We start from the raw sequence: 16,768 nt of genomic DNA, 5'->3' as shown, positions 1-16,768 counted from the left end.
ATGACAGACAAGAGTTCCTAAAGCTCTGTAAGAGAATTGAGTACACTGTTCGGGCTTGGTATCTTCTTCAGTTTGAAGATCTCATGGTCTTTTTTTAACCTTATTCCTCATCCTCTCTTACAAACACTTGTCTGGCTTTTGCTTTTTTTTTCTTTCTCATTTTATCATGTGTTTTGTCTCCAGCAACTCTACTCTCTGTTTGATCCTGTACACGGTGCTCAGAAAATCCAACAGCAGAACTTAACCTCTAAGGAACTTGATGTCCTTGAACAAAATTTCCTTGCTTACTTGTTTCAGGTTTGTCTCTTTGATTCATTATGGTTAGCTTATTTCCTCCTTATGTTTTTATGTATGCTCAGTGTTCTTGAAATGTGCTATTTTTGTAAAGGTTATGGAGAAGAGCAACTTTAAAATAACAAGTAATGAAGAGATGGAAGTTGCACACTCTGGCCAGTATCTTCTCAATCTTCCCATCAAAGTTGATGAGTCTAAGGTTATATTATACAAACACCATCTCCGTAACTAATGCTTTTGCGTTTTCGGTCTTTAAAACAGTTTTCTTTCTTTTGCTGGATGAAGCTTGACAAGAAGCTTCTCAAGAAGTATTTTGAGGATCATCCACATGAAAATATTCCAGACTTTTCTGATAAGGTACAGTTTGAGTTTGTACAAATACCTTTCAAGACTATAGTTTCCTAAAGAGTTTCTTGATTGTTCGTGAAGCTAGATGTGTTGACAAGACTGATTCTGTTTTACCCTTTTTTTTTGGTATAGTATGTCATCTTCAGACGTGGTATTGGACTGGATAAAACCACAGATTACTTTTTCATGGAGAAATTGGATGTCATCATTTCACGTTTTTGGTCCTATCTCATGAGAATCACCAGGTTAGCACACATTTCCCAGTCTGCTCTTTCTTAAAGTTCAGTAATTGTAGAAAAAAACAGTTAGGCATATGATTACATTTTGGTGTCGTAACATCTTGAGATCACAGGTTAGAGAAATTACGCGGCAATAGGTCAAGCAGTGTTAACCAGAAAGATCCCAAAAAAGATGATGAGACAAACCCTGACACTGATAACGAAGACTTATATGTTGAGCGTATTCGCCTTGAAAATTCAAAATTGAGGTTATTACTTAGTATCCCTTACAAGTTGTGATTTGCTTTCAACCCAACTTTTACCATTCTGTATGTATATATATGTGATAAATGGCCTTTCTATTGATGAATTCAGCGTTAAGAGTTTCTTGAGCAAGCTCACAATACAGGAGCCTACATTCGATAGAATCATTGTTGTATACAGGTAAGGTTTATGTATGTCTCTGTTTCAGCTTTTTGTCACTTTGTGAACTTGGAGTTCAAGCATGTGGTGTATGATGTTGCAGACGAGCTAGCTCTACAACAAATTTAGAACGAGGTATTTACGTCAAGCATTTCAAAAACATTCCTATGGCCGACATGGAGATTGTTCTTGTAAGCTTCTGTGCTTGTCCTTTTTTCCCATTGCATATTGGATTTTGTAGCTAAACAAATTGCAAACTAGCTGAAATAACATTAATGTCGTGTGCAGCCTGAGAAAAGAAACCCTGGACTGACTCCAATGGATTGGGTCAAATTTTTGATATCTGCAGTAGTTGGTCTGGTTAGTCTTCTTGGTAGATTCTTTTTTTCTTTGTTGCAGTTCTTGTTCTACATGTCTTTCTTAGTTATCATATGACTTTGTCTACAGGTAGCCGTGCTTACTTCTGTTGAAATGCCTAAATCAGATCCATGGGTAATTATTGCCATTCTCTCCACAGTGCTTGGTTATTGTGCAAAAACATACTTCACGTTAAGTGCTTTCTTTTTTATCCTTTCTAAGCCGTCATTCTTGCTTGTTAGGCAAATAGTTGCTTATCTTATGTTTGTATTCCTTCAGGTTTCAGCAGAACATGGCGACGTACCAGAACTTGATAACACAGTCAATGTATGATAAACAACTAGACAGCGGGAGGGGAACCTTACTACACTTGTGTGATGATGTGATTCAGCAAGAAGTAAGTTCCTGCATGAATTTAGTGTATACATTACATACAATAGAAACACAAAGCTCATTTGGATTGCAATGCGCAGGTAAAAGAGGTGATGATTTGCTTCTACATACTAATGGAGCAGGGTAAAGCCACCTTGGAGGTACATACACCTAAGTTTTTACTCATTTTATTGTCTGTTATCATCAATGAGTGCTGACTTGAGTTGGTTGGAATGTTTGGTAACTAGGATCTTGATCTGAGGTGCGAGGAACTGATAAAGGAAGAGTTTGGTGCGACGTGTAACTTTGATGTTGAAGATGCAGTCCAGAAGCTAGAGAAACTGGGCATCGTTGCCCGGGACACCATTGGAAGGTACTACTGCATGGGGCTGAAGCGAAGCAACGAGATTATTGGGACTACCACGGAGGAGCTTGTTCTGAAGGCCAAACAGGGCGTCACCCCTTCTTAAATTCACCTTCTCTTATTTCAACATTTGTTTTCTTCTTCTCATTTCAATGTGATTTAAAGGTACTGTCTGGTTGTTACTAAATTCAAGTGCAAGAGGTATTGTCTGAAGTGCAACAAAATTATTTACCAAAAGAATTGTTCGATATGATTGATATGAACCAATACAACATACAATATCGAACTACTACTGCTAGTGCTTAAGGCAGGCAAGTCTATGAACAATTAAAAAGTTCTATTCCCACCTACAGATAGCTCAACAATGTATATGAAAACCACCTCTGTCCTGTTTTCCTCTCTCATTAGCTCAGGATACTGTAAGAGCCTAAAGCAAAAGGATAGACAAATGAAGTTTAGATATCATCCCAAATAACCAAAAGCAAATAGATACACTGTTTGAGTTTGTTAATAGATATATGATATTATGCAAAAACCACTGACCTTTGTAATCTTGATTGATCTTTGACTCAAGATGGCAGTACTTTCTTCTCTCTACAGATTACCATGGCTGCCCAGAGTAAAAAGTTAGGTAAGGACCAAACTAGCAAGCATTGGGAAAATCTGATACAAAGAGGTTGAGGAGCTTACGTTCGGGGAAGATGGATCTCTTTAAGGAGCAAAGATCTAGCTTTGTTAACGTTAGTGAACCAAAGGCAAATATGATCCTCAAGATCCTTGAGTTGATGAGTTAGGTTAAGGTGGCTCTTGCGAAGCTGTTTTGCAATCTCCTGAATCGAATGCAAGTCCCTCCCCCTCTCCAATCCAAGCCGAATGAAAAGCTTGTCGTATTCAATCCCCGTGTGCAAACGGGAGACAAGTCGGTCAATGGTGTCAAGATCTTTGTTGAGCACAAAAGTACCCTTGGCAGCAGCATTGAGCTGAGATATGTTAGTTAACTCCTTCTTCTTGAAACTGTGAGGGAGGTAAGGACTGCACAAGGGACCTGCAACAACAACAAGGGTGGGAATTACATAAGAGGCGAATAACAGCAGCAGAAGCAGCAACAAAAGCAGCAACAAGACATAAGACAGAACCAGCTGTGGCATGGTGGATGAGGCGGACTCGTGACCTAGACTTGCGGAGACGGCTGTCCAGCTTATGCTTCAGCTGGGAGAAGCATAACTGGGTCTCTTGAAAGCTGTAAGATTCAGGAGATGAGAAAGGGTTCTCAAACGTGTCTAGCTTAAGAAAAACATCGAAGGCCAAGTTACAGAGGGACTCGTCAATGGCGTCGTGGGAATCACAGGGAAAGATGTTGAAGAGTTCTAAAAGAGGTGTGTAAAGGTGGTGGCGAGCGCTGTGAACGTTTTGGTAAAGATTCAAGCAAAGACGGGTAGCGTTTTCACTGTGTTCGAAGTAAGTGGAGACAAGATTGGTGAGTGTAGTTTGCTTAGCGTGTCTAAGAGATTCTTGAACACATTCTTTGTTTGGTTGGAGTACTTGAGAGAGAAGCAGCTCAATGTTCGGTTGGATTTGCTGATGCTGATGATGAAGATGCTGCGTGGGATCAATCACATGAACACGTGAACGTATGTCGTGGTAGGAAGGGGTTTGAAAAGCGTGAGCCAACTCACGGCTGAGGTTAAACGTGGGAGACAGGATAGAAGCTTCGTTTCTGGAAGTGGAGGCTACACCACTCTCTGTTCAACGGAAACAGAGCCAAAAGATAAAACTCAGTTACGCATTTTAACAAACACGTGGTGGGCAACTCACTCAGTGAGATATTTAAACGAACACGTGGTGGAGGGGGAGTGAAAAGACGCATACCTAAGGAAGGATGGGGAAGAGGGTCGTCGCCGAGAGAGGCCTCCGGAGAGGCTTGGTTGAAGGAGAGACAGTGCGGCATCCAGAAGATGAACTTGATTCATCAATGGAGAGCTACTGGATTATATAAAGCTGATGACTTTTCCTACTCAAAATTGAATGTCTTAATTGTCTTCTTTTTGACTTTTAGTTTTAAGTCATTTTTTTTTGGTAGAAACTTTTAGTTTTAGTCATAGTACTGACTATATTTATTTTTGTTTAATAAAATTTACGATAACAATGTTGATTTATTAATTTTTTTTTGTAAAATATCTTTTATGATCATGAATATAAAAACTAAAAATCTTCGATAAAATTTGTCACCGAAAAACACAAGCCACTTTATTTTCTTTGTGAAAAAAACATATGAATAAATAAAAAATAGTTCCTTCATTATTTTGAGTGAGTGTTTAACAGTATGATGTATATTGTGACAGTAAAAAAACTGCAAAATAAAAAAGTAACAATAACAGAGATTTTTAAAAAATTCAATTTGGAAAAAGTCCATTTGTAATGGTATAAGTATTTGTGGATTTTGGCATTTTGCTATTTTGTTTTATATATTTTAGATTTGTTATTTTTAAAGATTTTAAAAGTCAATTTTACTTCTTTTTTTTTTGGACAAAAGTCAATTTTACATTTATGTTTGGATTTTCTTGGTTTCCTGTTTCTTGCTTTTTGAGTTTTGTGTTACGGTTTAGTATTTGTTGTTAAATATGTACAGTTTATAGTTTTTTAAGTGGCCAAATATGAGAAATCTACAAAGCCATTANAGGTTGAGGAGCTTACGTTCGGGGAAGATGGATCTCTTTAAGGAGCAAAGATCTAGCTTTGTTAACGTTAGTGAACCAAAGGCAAATATGATCCTCAAGATCCTTGAGTTGATGAGTTAGGTTAAGGTGGCTCTTGCGAAGCTGTTTTGCAATCTCCTGAATCGAATGCAAGTCCCTCCCCCTCTCCAATCCAAGCCGAATGAAAAGCTTGTCGTATTCAATCCCCGTGTGCAAACGGGAGACAAGTCGGTCAATGGTGTCAAGATCTTTGTTGAGCACAAAAGTACCCTTGGCAGCAGCATTGAGCTGAGATATGTTAGTTAACTCCTTCTTCTTGAAACTGTGAGGGAGGTAAGGACTGCACAAGGGACCTGCAACAACAACAAGGGTGGGAATTACATAAGAGGCGAATAACAGCAGCAGAAGCAGCAACAAAAGCAGCAACAAGACATAAGACAGAACCAGCTGTGGCATGGTGGATGAGGCGGACTCGTGACCTAGACTTGCGGAGACGGCTGTCCAGCTTATGCTTCAGCTGGGAGAAGCATAACTGGGTCTCTTGAAAGCTGTAAGATTCAGGAGATGAGAAAGGGTTCTCAAACGTGTCTAGCTTAAGAAAAACATCGAAGGCCAAGTTACAGAGGGACTCGTCAATGGCGTCGTGGGAATCACAGGGAAAGATGTTGAAGAGTTCTAAAAGAGGTGTGTAAAGGTGGTGGCGAGCGCTGTGAACGTTTTGGTAAAGATTCAAGCAAAGACGGGTAGCGTTTTCACTGTGTTCGAAGTAAGTGGAGACAAGATTGGTGAGTGTAGTTTGCTTAGCGTGTCTAAGAGATTCTTGAACACATTCTTTGTTTGGTTGGAGTACTTGAGAGAGAAGCAGCTCAATGTTCGGTTGGATTTGCTGATGCTGATGATGAAGATGCTGCGTGGGATCAATCACATGAACACGTGAACGTATGTCGTGGTAGGAAGGGGTTTGAAAAGCGTGAGCCAACTCACGGCTGAGGTTAAACGTGGGAGACAGGATAGAAGCTTCGTTTCTGGAAGTGGAGGCTACACCACTCTCTGTTCAACGGAAACAGAGCCAAAAGATAAAACTCAGTTACGCATTTTAACAAACACGTGGTGGGCAACTCACTCAGTGAGATATTTAAACGAACACGTGGTGGAGGGGGAGTGAAAAGACGCATACCTAAGGAAGGATGGGGAAGAGGGTCGTCGCCGAGAGAGGCCTCCGGAGAGGCTTGGTTGAAGGAGAGACAGTGCGGCATCCAGAAGATGAACTTGATTCATCAATGGAGAGCTACTGGATTATATAAAGCTGATGACTTTTCCTACTCAAAATTGAATGTCTTAATTGTCTTCTTTTTGACTTTTAGTTTTAAGTCATTTTTTTTTGGTAGAAACTTTTAGTTTTAGTCATAGTACTGACTATATTTATTTTTGTTTAATAAAATTTACGATAACAATGTTGATTTATTAATTTTTTTTTGTAAAATATCTTTTATGATCATGAATATAAAAACTAAAAATCTTCGATAAAATTTGTCACCGAAAAACACAAGCCACTTTATTTTCTTTGTGAAAAAAACATATGAATAAATAAAAAATAGTTCCTTCATTATTTTGAGTGAGTGTTTAACAGTATGATGTATATTGTGACAGTAAAAAAACTGCAAAATAAAAAAGTAACAATAACAGAGATTTTTAAAAAATTCAATTTGGAAAAAGTCCATTTGTAATGGTATAAGTATTTGTGGATTTTGGCATTTTGCTATTTTGTTTTATATATTTTAGATTTGTTATTTTTAAAGATTTTAAAAGTCAATTTTACTTCTTTTTTTTTTGGACAAAAGTCAATTTTACATTTATGTTTGGATTTTCTTGGTTTCCTGTTTCTTGCTTTTTGAGTTTTGTGTTACGGTTTAGTATTTGTTGTTAAATATGTACAGTTTATAGTTTTTTAAGTGGCCAAATATGAGAAATCTACAAAGCCATTAAGCAAATGACAAATCCAAATTGACAAAATAGCAATTTCAACAATAATCCCTTTTCTTTTTGGGTTACAAAACTCGGAAAATAAGCTTTTCATTCTAATCTCTCCGATTTTAATGTCCATTAATCTCTTCCATCTAAAAAAATCAAATAAAGACTTTATTAATCATTATTGATTAGTTAGTATCTTTGTTAGTATAATAACTTATAAGTAATGAGCTGCATTGTCTTACCGCTCTAAGAGCTTCCTCTGACTTCAAAAATGAAACAAAGCCTGATCCTTTACTTACTCCACTAGAGTCTCTCATGACCTGTCCACATTCATAAATGTAAAATATTGAATCCTTTACACTGAAGTTGGAAAGAAACGACCTTAATGCATGTTGTTTTCTATGTATAAAGTTTCTCAAACCTTGCATGATGTTATAGTTCCATAGGAAGAGAAGAAGTCTTTGAGGATTTCATCTGTTACTCTTTTATCCAACTTCGTAACACACAAGTTACTCGAACCCTGTGACCTGTTGACCGCATGTTTTAAACCTCGCTTCACTTCAGATTCCCTCTGATACTTCTTCTTAGAGTTAGTAACAAACCACTCCTTGTCATCAAACCTCTTTCCGTTTAGAGCCTCGACAGCTTTCTCAGCATCCTCTGGATTCTTAAAATTAACAAAGCCAAAACCTTTAGACTTTCCTTGAGGAACCTCACCATCCCTAATGATCACGCAACTCGTTGTAGGTCCAAACTCTTGAAAAATTGTGTTCAGTTCTTCATCGGTCAAGGACTTGGAGAGGTTCTTGACATAAATATCAGTGAACATTGCCTTTTTGCTTGGAGAATCTCTTTGCAGAAAAGGTCCAACGTATACTTCTGTATCGTTAAGAAGCATTCCATTCAGATGTTCTATGGCCTTATGAGCTGATTCTTCCGTGTTGTACTGTACAAATCCAAAGCCTCTTGACTTACCAGAGGCATCAGTCGCTATTTTGAATCTAAGAATGGATCCAAAGCACGAAAATGTATCGTAGAGTCCTTCTTGATCGATGGATTTGTCAAGATTCTGAGACAAGTTACGGATCTTAAGAAATGTCAAACTGAAGACCAAAATACAAAAGAAAGCCACACAGCCCTTAGTCTTGCTACAATACTAGCTAGAAAGAAGAAGTGATGTGTTTGTTACCTTTATGAATATATTACCAACTCCCCGCTTTAGAAGACTTGGATTATGGACATAGTACATAACTCTAATACTTCTTACTTTAAGAGCAGTAAAGTTCAGCATTTCCATTGCTCTTTTAGCTTCTCACCGATATATCAACCAAAAAAAAAACAAAAAATGAGAAGTAAGAACATAGAAATGGTAAGACCAGTTCTGAAATCCAAAACCTGCATTGTGCATTCGTTTAGAAAAATGTCAACGTTTTGGTAACAAGATCATCTCAATTGTCAACTCAACTCGAGAAATGACTACTCTGACTACAACCCTAATCGGATTTAAATAGTATCATCAATATGAGGTAAACTTGGTGAAAAAGTTTACCTTCTTGAGGATAGTCAAAGGTAACGTAGCCATAGCCAAGAGATCCCCCAGTGGTCAAATCTCTGCAAACACGAACAGAACTCACATGACTCGCATGGCTAAACGCATCGAACAACTCAGAATCTGTCACGCTCGGTTCCAGATCGCCAACGTACAGCGACGTCTTCCCTTCTTCAGCCATTTCGTAAATACTCTGTTCCTCTCGAAACCAATTCCAACAATCCATTGTCTCCTCTCTTTAGTTTAGTCCAACAAGTCCAATAATATAGTACATACTTTTTGTTGCTCTTAATTAATGGAAAACGCATTAGAGTTATATGTATAAACTAAAGCCAATCACACACACTAAAGAAATTATGTTATCCTTTTTTTTTAAGTTTCTAAGAATTTTAGCGGAAACCGTTGACGGGAGAAAAAAATGATATACACCAACGAAGCTAGCTACACATAACACATGTATCCAACCACCCTTTGGCATTATATAATAGGGATGAAGAATTTTATATTAATGTTTTCTCATTCTAACAAATAATTCATATTTGGATTTAACTATTTGTATTGTAACCTAAACCAGCCCACAAAAAGACATGTGCATTGACTTCTCATCATTTTCACACTCTTTCTCTATATAACTCTCCTTAAGCCAATCCTCAAGGTTTGCATAAATTTGTCACCAATGGCCCCAAATTATAATATTCTTTCCATTTTCTTGATTCTGTCTCTTCATTTTCTTTCAGTTCTAGCCACCGGAAAAAACCACATCACCGACAGAAAAGCTTTCGAAATTATCATTGGCGGTGGCGAAATTATCATTGGTGGTGGCAGTGAAAGCTCCAACGACGATTCTCCGGCGCCTTCTCCGGAGCAAGAAGACTTTTCTCCGCCGTCTCCTCCTTCTCAAACACCATCAGCGCCGCCACCACGGCCACTTCCTCCTCCACCACCACCGCCGCTAATATTCTCGAGCCCACTAATAAAGAAAGTGTTTCCAGTCATCAAGAATTTCCAGAAGCTAATCGAAGACGATCCAAAGAAGATACTCAAAACATGGGTAGGCACCGACATTTGCGCTCAGGACAAATACATAGGACTCGAGTGCGCCAAGTTCCCGGGAACAAACGACGACGCACTTGGGAGTATTCAGTTCAACAACTTTAACTTCCGTGGCAAGAAACTCCGGCTAGATAACTTCCTCGACAAGTTAGAAGAAGTGACCATCTTCCACGCAAACAGTAACAATTTCTTGGGATCTGTTCCAAAACTGAACAACTTGAAGTACCTTTTCGAGCTTGATCTCAGCAACAATAAGCTCTCTGGAGAGTTCCCGAGCTCTGTGTTAAAAGCAACGAACCTCACGTTTCTTGATCTAAGATTCAACTCTTTCTCCGGTTCTGTGCCTCCTCAGGTGTTCAATCTCGATCTTGACGTATTTTTCATCAACGACAACAATCTTGCTCAGAGACTCCCTGATAATCTCGGATCCATCACCGCTCTTTACCTCACATTCGCTAACAACAGGTCTCATTACCACACTTGAATCCAAAATTCCCCATTATAGTTATTTACTCTGTTTTCATATCAAGAACTAAATAAAGTAGGTTTAGTATGACGTCAAGAGAAATTTCTGAACTAGGTCTTGTACTTTTGAGGTTCTAAAGGTTTTTTTTTTTTTTGGGAATTTCATGTGATGATGCAGATTCAGGGGTCCTATTCCGAGAAGCATTGGTGACATTAAGTCCCTACAAGAAGTGCTTTTCTTGAATAACAAGTTAACCGGTTGTTTACCTTACCAAATTGGGAACCTTAACCAAGCTACGGTTTTTGATGTTGAGTCTAACGAGCTAACCGGTCCAGTTCCTTACTCTTTCGGATGCCTAAACAAGATGGAACAGCTCATTTTGGCAAGAAACAAGTTCTACGGTGCCATACCGGAGATCCTCTGCGAGCTCTCAAGCCTCAAGAACCTTTCTCTCTCTTCCAATTACTTTACACAGGTCGGTCCAAAATGTCGAACACTCATCAAGAGAAGGATTCTAGACGTGGGTAGGAATTGTATTCGAGGTCTTGCGAATCAAAGAACATGGTGGGAATGCGCCAGGTTTTTCATGCGGAGACAGAACTGTCCTAACTCCAAGTCTTTCTTTAATATCCCTTGTGGCAAAGATCTGCACCGAATTAAATGGGATCAAGAAGGATTAGACGGTCAGGCTTCGCAGTCTGTATCTTACGGTGCTCTTAACCCGGACCGGATTCGGAATCTCTAGCCAAAACAAACTTGTTTTTATTTTAATAATGGTATTCATCGTTTGATATTTGTAAGTGTGGCTTATTTAAATAAATGCAATAATTTTTTTGTATGTATTTAGGTGACTACAAGTAAAAATAGATAGAATTTTTTCATTACTATAATGTAACCATTAGAGTCAAAAATATGAGAGAAGTGAAATAAAGGTTACAACAAACACAGAAAGCCCAAGTTGGGTCGGTTTGGTAGATGGATGACCATAGCCTCTAGTGGCTTCAGCCGTTAGCTTCGCGATCATCATTAGGTTAGATTCCGGTTTCTTCTCTTCTTGCTTCTCACACGTCCCATACGGCATGTTCTCCTGTACAGTCACGTTTAGTTTCATCTTTCATAACATATAATAGCATAATTCACAATCACATAGTGACTACATATAGTCCATAGAATACTAACTTTACAAGCGGCTATATCTTCACAGCCGCACAGTGAGTGACCATTTGCAACATCCACTGCTTTTGGAGCTCCTCCACCATCGCTTCTCTATACAACACACATACATGAACATTACTTCATGACTCACAAGTTGGTTTTGGCTAGAGATTCCAAATCTAAGCAAAACCGAACTAACTTCATTACACGTACCTTGTAGAAATCGACTGCAATGAAGTTAGGCCAACGTTGTCCTGCGGCTTCTTGACAGCTTTTTATGGTGTCAAGAAGAGGAGCAGAGTTCTGCTTACAAGATCCGATCACATCTGCAGTATCCGGAAAATAATTGACTAGAATAAGTGATCTCGATCTATCTCCCATTGCAACTGATTCTGGTCTATTGGTACACCCTCCAGCCTTCATCCCTCCATCTCCATCTACAAAATCATAACATTGTATCAATTAGTATCATATATGTTATAATCAAATTATGATGTATTAATCTATTTGGTGACCCACATCGATTCTCTATCATGTATCTCCATGTAAATGCAATTCCCTCAGACGTTTCTTTTTGAGGGTTGGACGTGAAAACAAGCAATCTTTGGTTCTGACTGATCATATCATCAAGAGTAGGCCAATCTTCTCCGTTTTTAGGCATTCTTGTTACGGGAAACATGAAATTTCGTAATCCAGATGCATCAAATACTTTGGTTAAACCATGAGGAGATTTCACGTAGTCCTCGAGGATAAGCGTTACAACAACATCCTTATTCTTTTCTAGATACACTTGAAACTCCTTTAAAATGTTAACCGCGGGTTGCTACATATATACAAAAAATAATTAGAAATATTTTAATTTGGACTTTGGACCTATTGATTTATAAAGATCTATATGGAACTTACAAATGCGGTGTAATTGAAGCAATTTCCACCGTAGGAATGGCAAAGCCATACATCATTTTGGAAGTCGTACATGTCAAGCATAAACCCTCTAACACCATTCTGTAATAACACAAAAAAAGGTAAAGATAAGAATCATATTAAAGAATGAAACTTTAAAAAAGGGCTTTATCAAAAGTATAATATTACTTCTGAAAAGGGGTTTTATCAAAAGAAAAAAACTTTTGGAATGGCTTTACTATGATGAAAGAAGAATATTTACAATGAGCTGGCTAGTGATTGAATCTTGTTGGTTGGAAGGAGCAAGAATCATAGAGCCAGTGCCTGATTTTGCACCTATTCGAGCAAATGAATTGTGGGTTGTTAACCACGAGTACTTGTTGTACGGCAATCCTTTTACCTTCTTGACACATAAAACATGATCAAAATGATCAATCGATTCAACAAAATATATTAAGAATATATAATGATTAACCATGAGAAAAGAAAAAAAAAAAGGAACCTTGGAAGTGGGGTTAATGGGTTGCATTCGGGTGCATCTAGGTCGGAAACTATCGCTGGCGAGACACGATTCACAGTGCAACCCCCGATCACAATTCTTGTTCACGATGCATGTTTCTCCTTCCTACCAATCAACACAAATATCAACATTTTTTTTTTTGTAAATTTAACCGAAACCCACAATTCATTAGGGTTTTTAGGTTATAGATAGACACATTTATGATCAATTCTTGAGAAGGATTTGTTCAGATTTAAGTTACCTTGAGGGCATATGAAGAGCTAAGGAGAAGAAAACATGGAATGAGAAGAGCTGTTAGAAAGAAGGTGAATCTCTGAGACATTGTCTTCTTTCTTGCAACAAAATCCCATATAAAAAAAAAAATAAGTTTTTTAAAGAATAAAACCCAAAGATTTTTGGCTTTGGGAAGAAGCAACAACTTCGTAAAACTCCAAAAGACTTGGAATGGGTGATTTGCATTATTGGCTTTTGACCAACCAACAGAAAATAAAAACTTAAGTCTAAATTTGTTATCGAAAGAAAAGAAAAAAACAAGGGGAACAGCGAACATCTCGGAAACAATGATTAATATTAATAGCTTACATAAGTGAATTCTTTTGCTTTTCTAAACATACTTGTTACAAACAATTATTTTAAAAATATAATTAACAAAAAAAATTACTCCCTCCGTTTCATAATATAGGATGTTTAGAGAATTATTTTTGTTTCATAATATAAGATGTTTCCAACTTTCTATGCAGCTTTTAGATTAATTTTATATCTTATATTATGCAGTCTTGGGTATGATTGGTTAAACTTTATAAAAGTAACTTTTTCTTAATATGTGTGTTTCTACTAAAACATCTTATATTTTGAAACGGAGGGAGTAGATTTTAATCTGCAGTACACCGTGAGATAATATTTTTAAAACTAACATTTAAATTTTAAATTATATTTATTTTTAGTTTTGTTACTTTTGTTTAGTGTTTGAGATCATATAATTGTATTTTGATTGTTATTTTTAGGATTTAATCCTCATTATATTACGAAACAATATATGTCTAATATTCTAAATTTCTAATATTAATATTGATTTTTTCAATTTCAACTCTAGTTCCCGTTACTTTCCTCAATATTAATATTCAAGTTTGAGTTTTTCTACATATTTGGGTATTTCTATATTTTATTGTTTTAGTTCATGGGTTTATTGAATCTTTGTTTCTCTATACTCTGTAATCTAAGAGTTTTGGCAACATATATTGCATAATAAAAAAATGTTTAAAATTGGGTTTGATATAAAAAACAAATGTTTTTCAAATTTTGTTATTCTTTCATAACCCAAAGATACTTTTCTTTAATAAAAAGGAAAAAGAGTAGACATAATTCTCATCTGTTTACTCATATAATATTGTATAACGAAATAAAAGTTAACCAAGAAAACCAAAAATAGTATATGGAATTAAATTCAATGCAAGAAAATAAAAATAAAGCAACCAAACTTCTTCTCAACCTTGATCCTAAGGAATGATCTACAAACATAAACAAACGCAGAATAGGTTTTGTTGTCACATAAACCTTTGCAAAGACTTGTCTATTTGAAGAGCAATTCACAAATGTGAAATCAAAAGAAGCAGGCAAATATTTTTTTTTTCTTTCTTTTTGGATGATATAGCTTTCCGATCTGGTGTTCTTAGCTGCTGAACATGAAACTTATTTATAGTGCTATAATAAGATGTGAGAGATTGTATGTGTGAGTGATCGTCGAAAATCTTGGTGGGCAAGTATACAATCTAAAAAAATATCACAATTACAGAAAAAAGTATACAATCTTTCACAATTTTTGTATTTAGCTAAGGACTATACCATTAGTAAGGAGTGTATATTTTCTTGATTGCATGTATAATAATTTTAGAAACTAAGGAATTTATTTCGATTTAAATATGTTACATAGCATTAAATCATCATAATGAATTTCCTTTTCTCTAAAAATCCTACTATAGTAATAACTAATTGTTCGATTAAATGGTGTTAAATTTTCATAATTTATTTCCTTATCTATAAAAATTCTTATACATGAATATTAAATCGATTTTGTATATTAAAATGATTTCCCATATTTTTATTGTCTTTTAATGCAATTTTTTAAGAATTAACTTTGTAAACAACCTTTTAAATAAGTATACAATTTAAAGGGTAGAATCCAAAATGTATTTAAAAAATGCATATATAGATAATAGATTAAGAACTTGAATGAGAACGTCATCATCTATACTAGATTTGGATCCGTGCTACAGTACGGGTTGAAATACATTTTATTATTTTAAAAATATTATATATGTAATTGTTTATAATATTATTTGGATGCAACTCATGCAAACAATTTTTATGATAAATATCACTCATGGAATATAAGTTTTATATTGTTAATTTTAACCCGTGCTAAAGTATATAAAATTATTAACCCGTGCTAGAGTGTGTCCAACATCTTCCGTTCTACAGTATATAAAATTTAACCCATGCTAGAGTATGTAAGTCTGAAAATTATAATATAAATAAAAATTTTCAATCCGTGCTCTAGCACGGGTTCTAATTTTTATTGTACGTTGTGGTTTATCAATAAAATCTGTGGAAAGTAAATTTGTAATATTGTGTTTAAAGATCTTTGGAAACAACTTGATATAGGACTAAAATCTTCCGAAAATACAGTTTGGAATATCCATGATTTTATTTGTTACCATTAATATATCAATTATCAATTTGGAATATCCCCAATTGAGGTTACACCCAATATTTATGTGTAACTATTAATATATGAATTAATCTATAACCTATCTATAACCTATTTGTAACCATTTGTAACCATTTATTAAAAATATAAAGTCTACAAAAACTATGTTGTGTACTTCCCTTTTATTAAAAAGGGGACTAGTATTTTTGCAGCAGTTTTTGCTCAAAAATATTTTTTGGAAAGTTTTTACATTAAATGCTATTTAATGCTTATATTCATATTCAAACAAGTTTAATTAACTTTCTCTATTATCCTTATAACCAAACACAATTAAAATATTTTAAATATCCATATATATAATGTTCTATAATTAATATAGATATTTAGAAGATTTATTCCAGATTAAAAAAAAAATATTTTCCTATCATCTCTTTTTTATTTTAAAATTTAAATGTAGTGAATCATCATATAATATATAAAATTAACAAAAGGTGTATTTTTCCTGCATATATTGTGATTTGAATTTTTTAAAACAAACAAATATTACTCAAATAATATAAAAAGTGTGTGTTCAACATACATATATAGTAAATTATAAAATTTTTAAAAATTTAATAATCTATAACTGATATATATAACTGATATAACTGATATAAATTTAATAATCTATAACTGATATAACTGATATAATCTATAACTTAATAAAAAGTTTAAAATTATAAATATTTAAAAGTATTAAATTTTCAAAATTACACAAACGAGTTATATTACATGACGGATTACATGACATTGCATGATTGAATTAATAATACTAAAAAATAAACTATCAGTAATATGTTATTTCAATACGGATTAAATCCTCATTTTAATATTTTAACAACACCAATATAAAATATGTTGAATCAAACTGATTTAATTAAGATTGTGGTAAACAAAAATTATTGTGCAATATACCACAGTTTATATATTAAATCACTAAAATTAACAAAAGAGTATATTAACAAAATTAGTATCAAAATAATATATTAAAAAAAGAATTAAAAAAATACTTAGTCCACGGTGTACCGTGGGTCATTATCTAGTTATCTAGTAATAAAACAACAAATTATACTAATTAATAGCATGCCCGCTGCAAAACGTCTCTAAAGTGCTTGTAATCTTATAGTATGAAAGATATAAAATAAAAAATATTATAGAAGCTCTCTGACCCAGTTCCCGAGGAAACCCTATCCACCCCGTTTTTTTCTTTGATCCCCCTGAGCCGGCGGTGGCCACCGCCGGCGTTTCTCCTTCTGACTATGGCCAAGAAAAAGCGTAAGCAAGCCCCTTCTGTTTCTCCCCCTTCCCTTCCACCTCATGTCTCCCCCCCCCC

At 35.3% G+C, this 16,768-nt stretch overlaps 6 protein-coding genes across 6 annotated transcripts in view; 2 read left to right on the top strand and 4 right to left on the bottom strand.

Moving 5' to 3' along the window:
• Positions 1 to 2,629, top strand: part of LOC104746320 — a 3,564-nt gene extending 935 nt beyond the window's left edge. Inside the window, exons 2-14 of the mRNA XM_010467772.2 lie at positions 1 to 86; positions 184 to 297; positions 389 to 493; positions 580 to 651; positions 775 to 887; positions 995 to 1,129; positions 1,236 to 1,304; positions 1,387 to 1,474; positions 1,572 to 1,643; positions 1,731 to 1,831; positions 1,920 to 2,037; positions 2,114 to 2,173; positions 2,261 to 2,629. Coding sequence (XP_010466074.1) covers positions 1 to 86; positions 184 to 297; positions 389 to 493; positions 580 to 651; positions 775 to 887; positions 995 to 1,129; positions 1,236 to 1,304; positions 1,387 to 1,474; positions 1,572 to 1,643; positions 1,731 to 1,831; positions 1,920 to 2,037; positions 2,114 to 2,173; positions 2,261 to 2,482 — 1,355 coding nt within the window. The 3' untranslated portion in view covers positions 2,483 to 2,629. The remainder of the gene's footprint in view (positions 87 to 183; positions 298 to 388; positions 494 to 579; positions 652 to 774; positions 888 to 994; positions 1,130 to 1,235; positions 1,305 to 1,386; positions 1,475 to 1,571; positions 1,644 to 1,730; positions 1,832 to 1,919; positions 2,038 to 2,113; positions 2,174 to 2,260) is intronic.
• LOC104746321 (UPF0496 protein At3g19330-like) lies at positions 2,586 to 4,423 on the bottom strand. Its single transcript, XM_010467773.2, has 5 exons — positions 4,246 to 4,423; positions 3,513 to 4,118; positions 3,067 to 3,421; positions 2,920 to 2,986; positions 2,586 to 2,803 (listed from the first exon to the last, which is right to left on the bottom strand). The coding sequence occupies exons 1-4, from the start codon at positions 4,322 to 4,324 to the stop codon at positions 2,971 to 2,973; spliced, it is 1,056 nt and encodes a 351-aa protein (XP_010466075.1). The 5' UTR covers positions 4,325 to 4,423; the 3' UTR covers positions 2,586 to 2,803; positions 2,920 to 2,970.
• LOC104748320 (UPF0496 protein At3g19330-like) lies at positions 5,067 to 6,429 on the bottom strand. Its single transcript, XM_010469984.2, has 3 exons — positions 6,250 to 6,429; positions 5,517 to 6,122; positions 5,067 to 5,425 (listed from the first exon to the last, which is right to left on the bottom strand). Exons 1-3 carry the CDS (start codon positions 6,326 to 6,328, stop codon positions 5,067 to 5,069), a joined length of 1,044 nt encoding a protein of 347 aa, XP_010468286.1. The 5' UTR covers positions 6,329 to 6,429.
• LOC104746319 (polyadenylate-binding protein 8-like) lies at positions 7,034 to 8,350 on the bottom strand. Its single transcript, XM_019237362.1, has 4 exons — positions 8,233 to 8,350; positions 7,465 to 8,112; positions 7,286 to 7,363; positions 7,034 to 7,189 (listed from the first exon to the last, which is right to left on the bottom strand). The coding sequence occupies exons 1-4, from the start codon at positions 8,338 to 8,340 to the stop codon at positions 7,166 to 7,168; spliced, it is 858 nt and encodes a 285-aa protein (XP_019092907.1). The 5' UTR covers positions 8,341 to 8,350; the 3' UTR covers positions 7,034 to 7,165.
• On the top strand, positions 9,269 to 10,910 carry LOC104746318 (uncharacterized protein At4g06744-like). The gene is made up of 2 exons (XM_010467770.1): positions 9,269 to 10,110; positions 10,289 to 10,910. Exons 1-2 carry the CDS (start codon positions 9,269 to 9,271, stop codon positions 10,854 to 10,856), a joined length of 1,410 nt encoding a protein of 469 aa, XP_010466072.1. The 3' UTR covers positions 10,857 to 10,910.
• LOC104748319 (PI-PLC X domain-containing protein At5g67130-like) lies at positions 11,016 to 13,133 on the bottom strand. The gene is made up of 8 exons (XM_010469983.1): positions 12,931 to 13,133; positions 12,672 to 12,794; positions 12,432 to 12,569; positions 12,173 to 12,271; positions 11,786 to 12,089; positions 11,480 to 11,703; positions 11,291 to 11,377; positions 11,016 to 11,198 (listed from the first exon to the last, which is right to left on the bottom strand). Exons 1-8 carry the CDS (start codon positions 13,009 to 13,011, stop codon positions 11,016 to 11,018), a joined length of 1,239 nt encoding a protein of 412 aa, XP_010468285.1. The 5' UTR covers positions 13,012 to 13,133.

This window comes from Camelina sativa, chromosome 15, assembly GCF_000633955.1.
Source record: "Camelina sativa cultivar DH55 chromosome 15, Cs, whole genome shotgun sequence".
Taxonomy (NCBI): Eukaryota; Viridiplantae; Streptophyta; class Magnoliopsida; order Brassicales; family Brassicaceae; genus Camelina; species Camelina sativa.
Note: the sequence above shows the minus strand (reverse complement) of the source record. Positions and strands in the feature narration are given on the sequence as shown.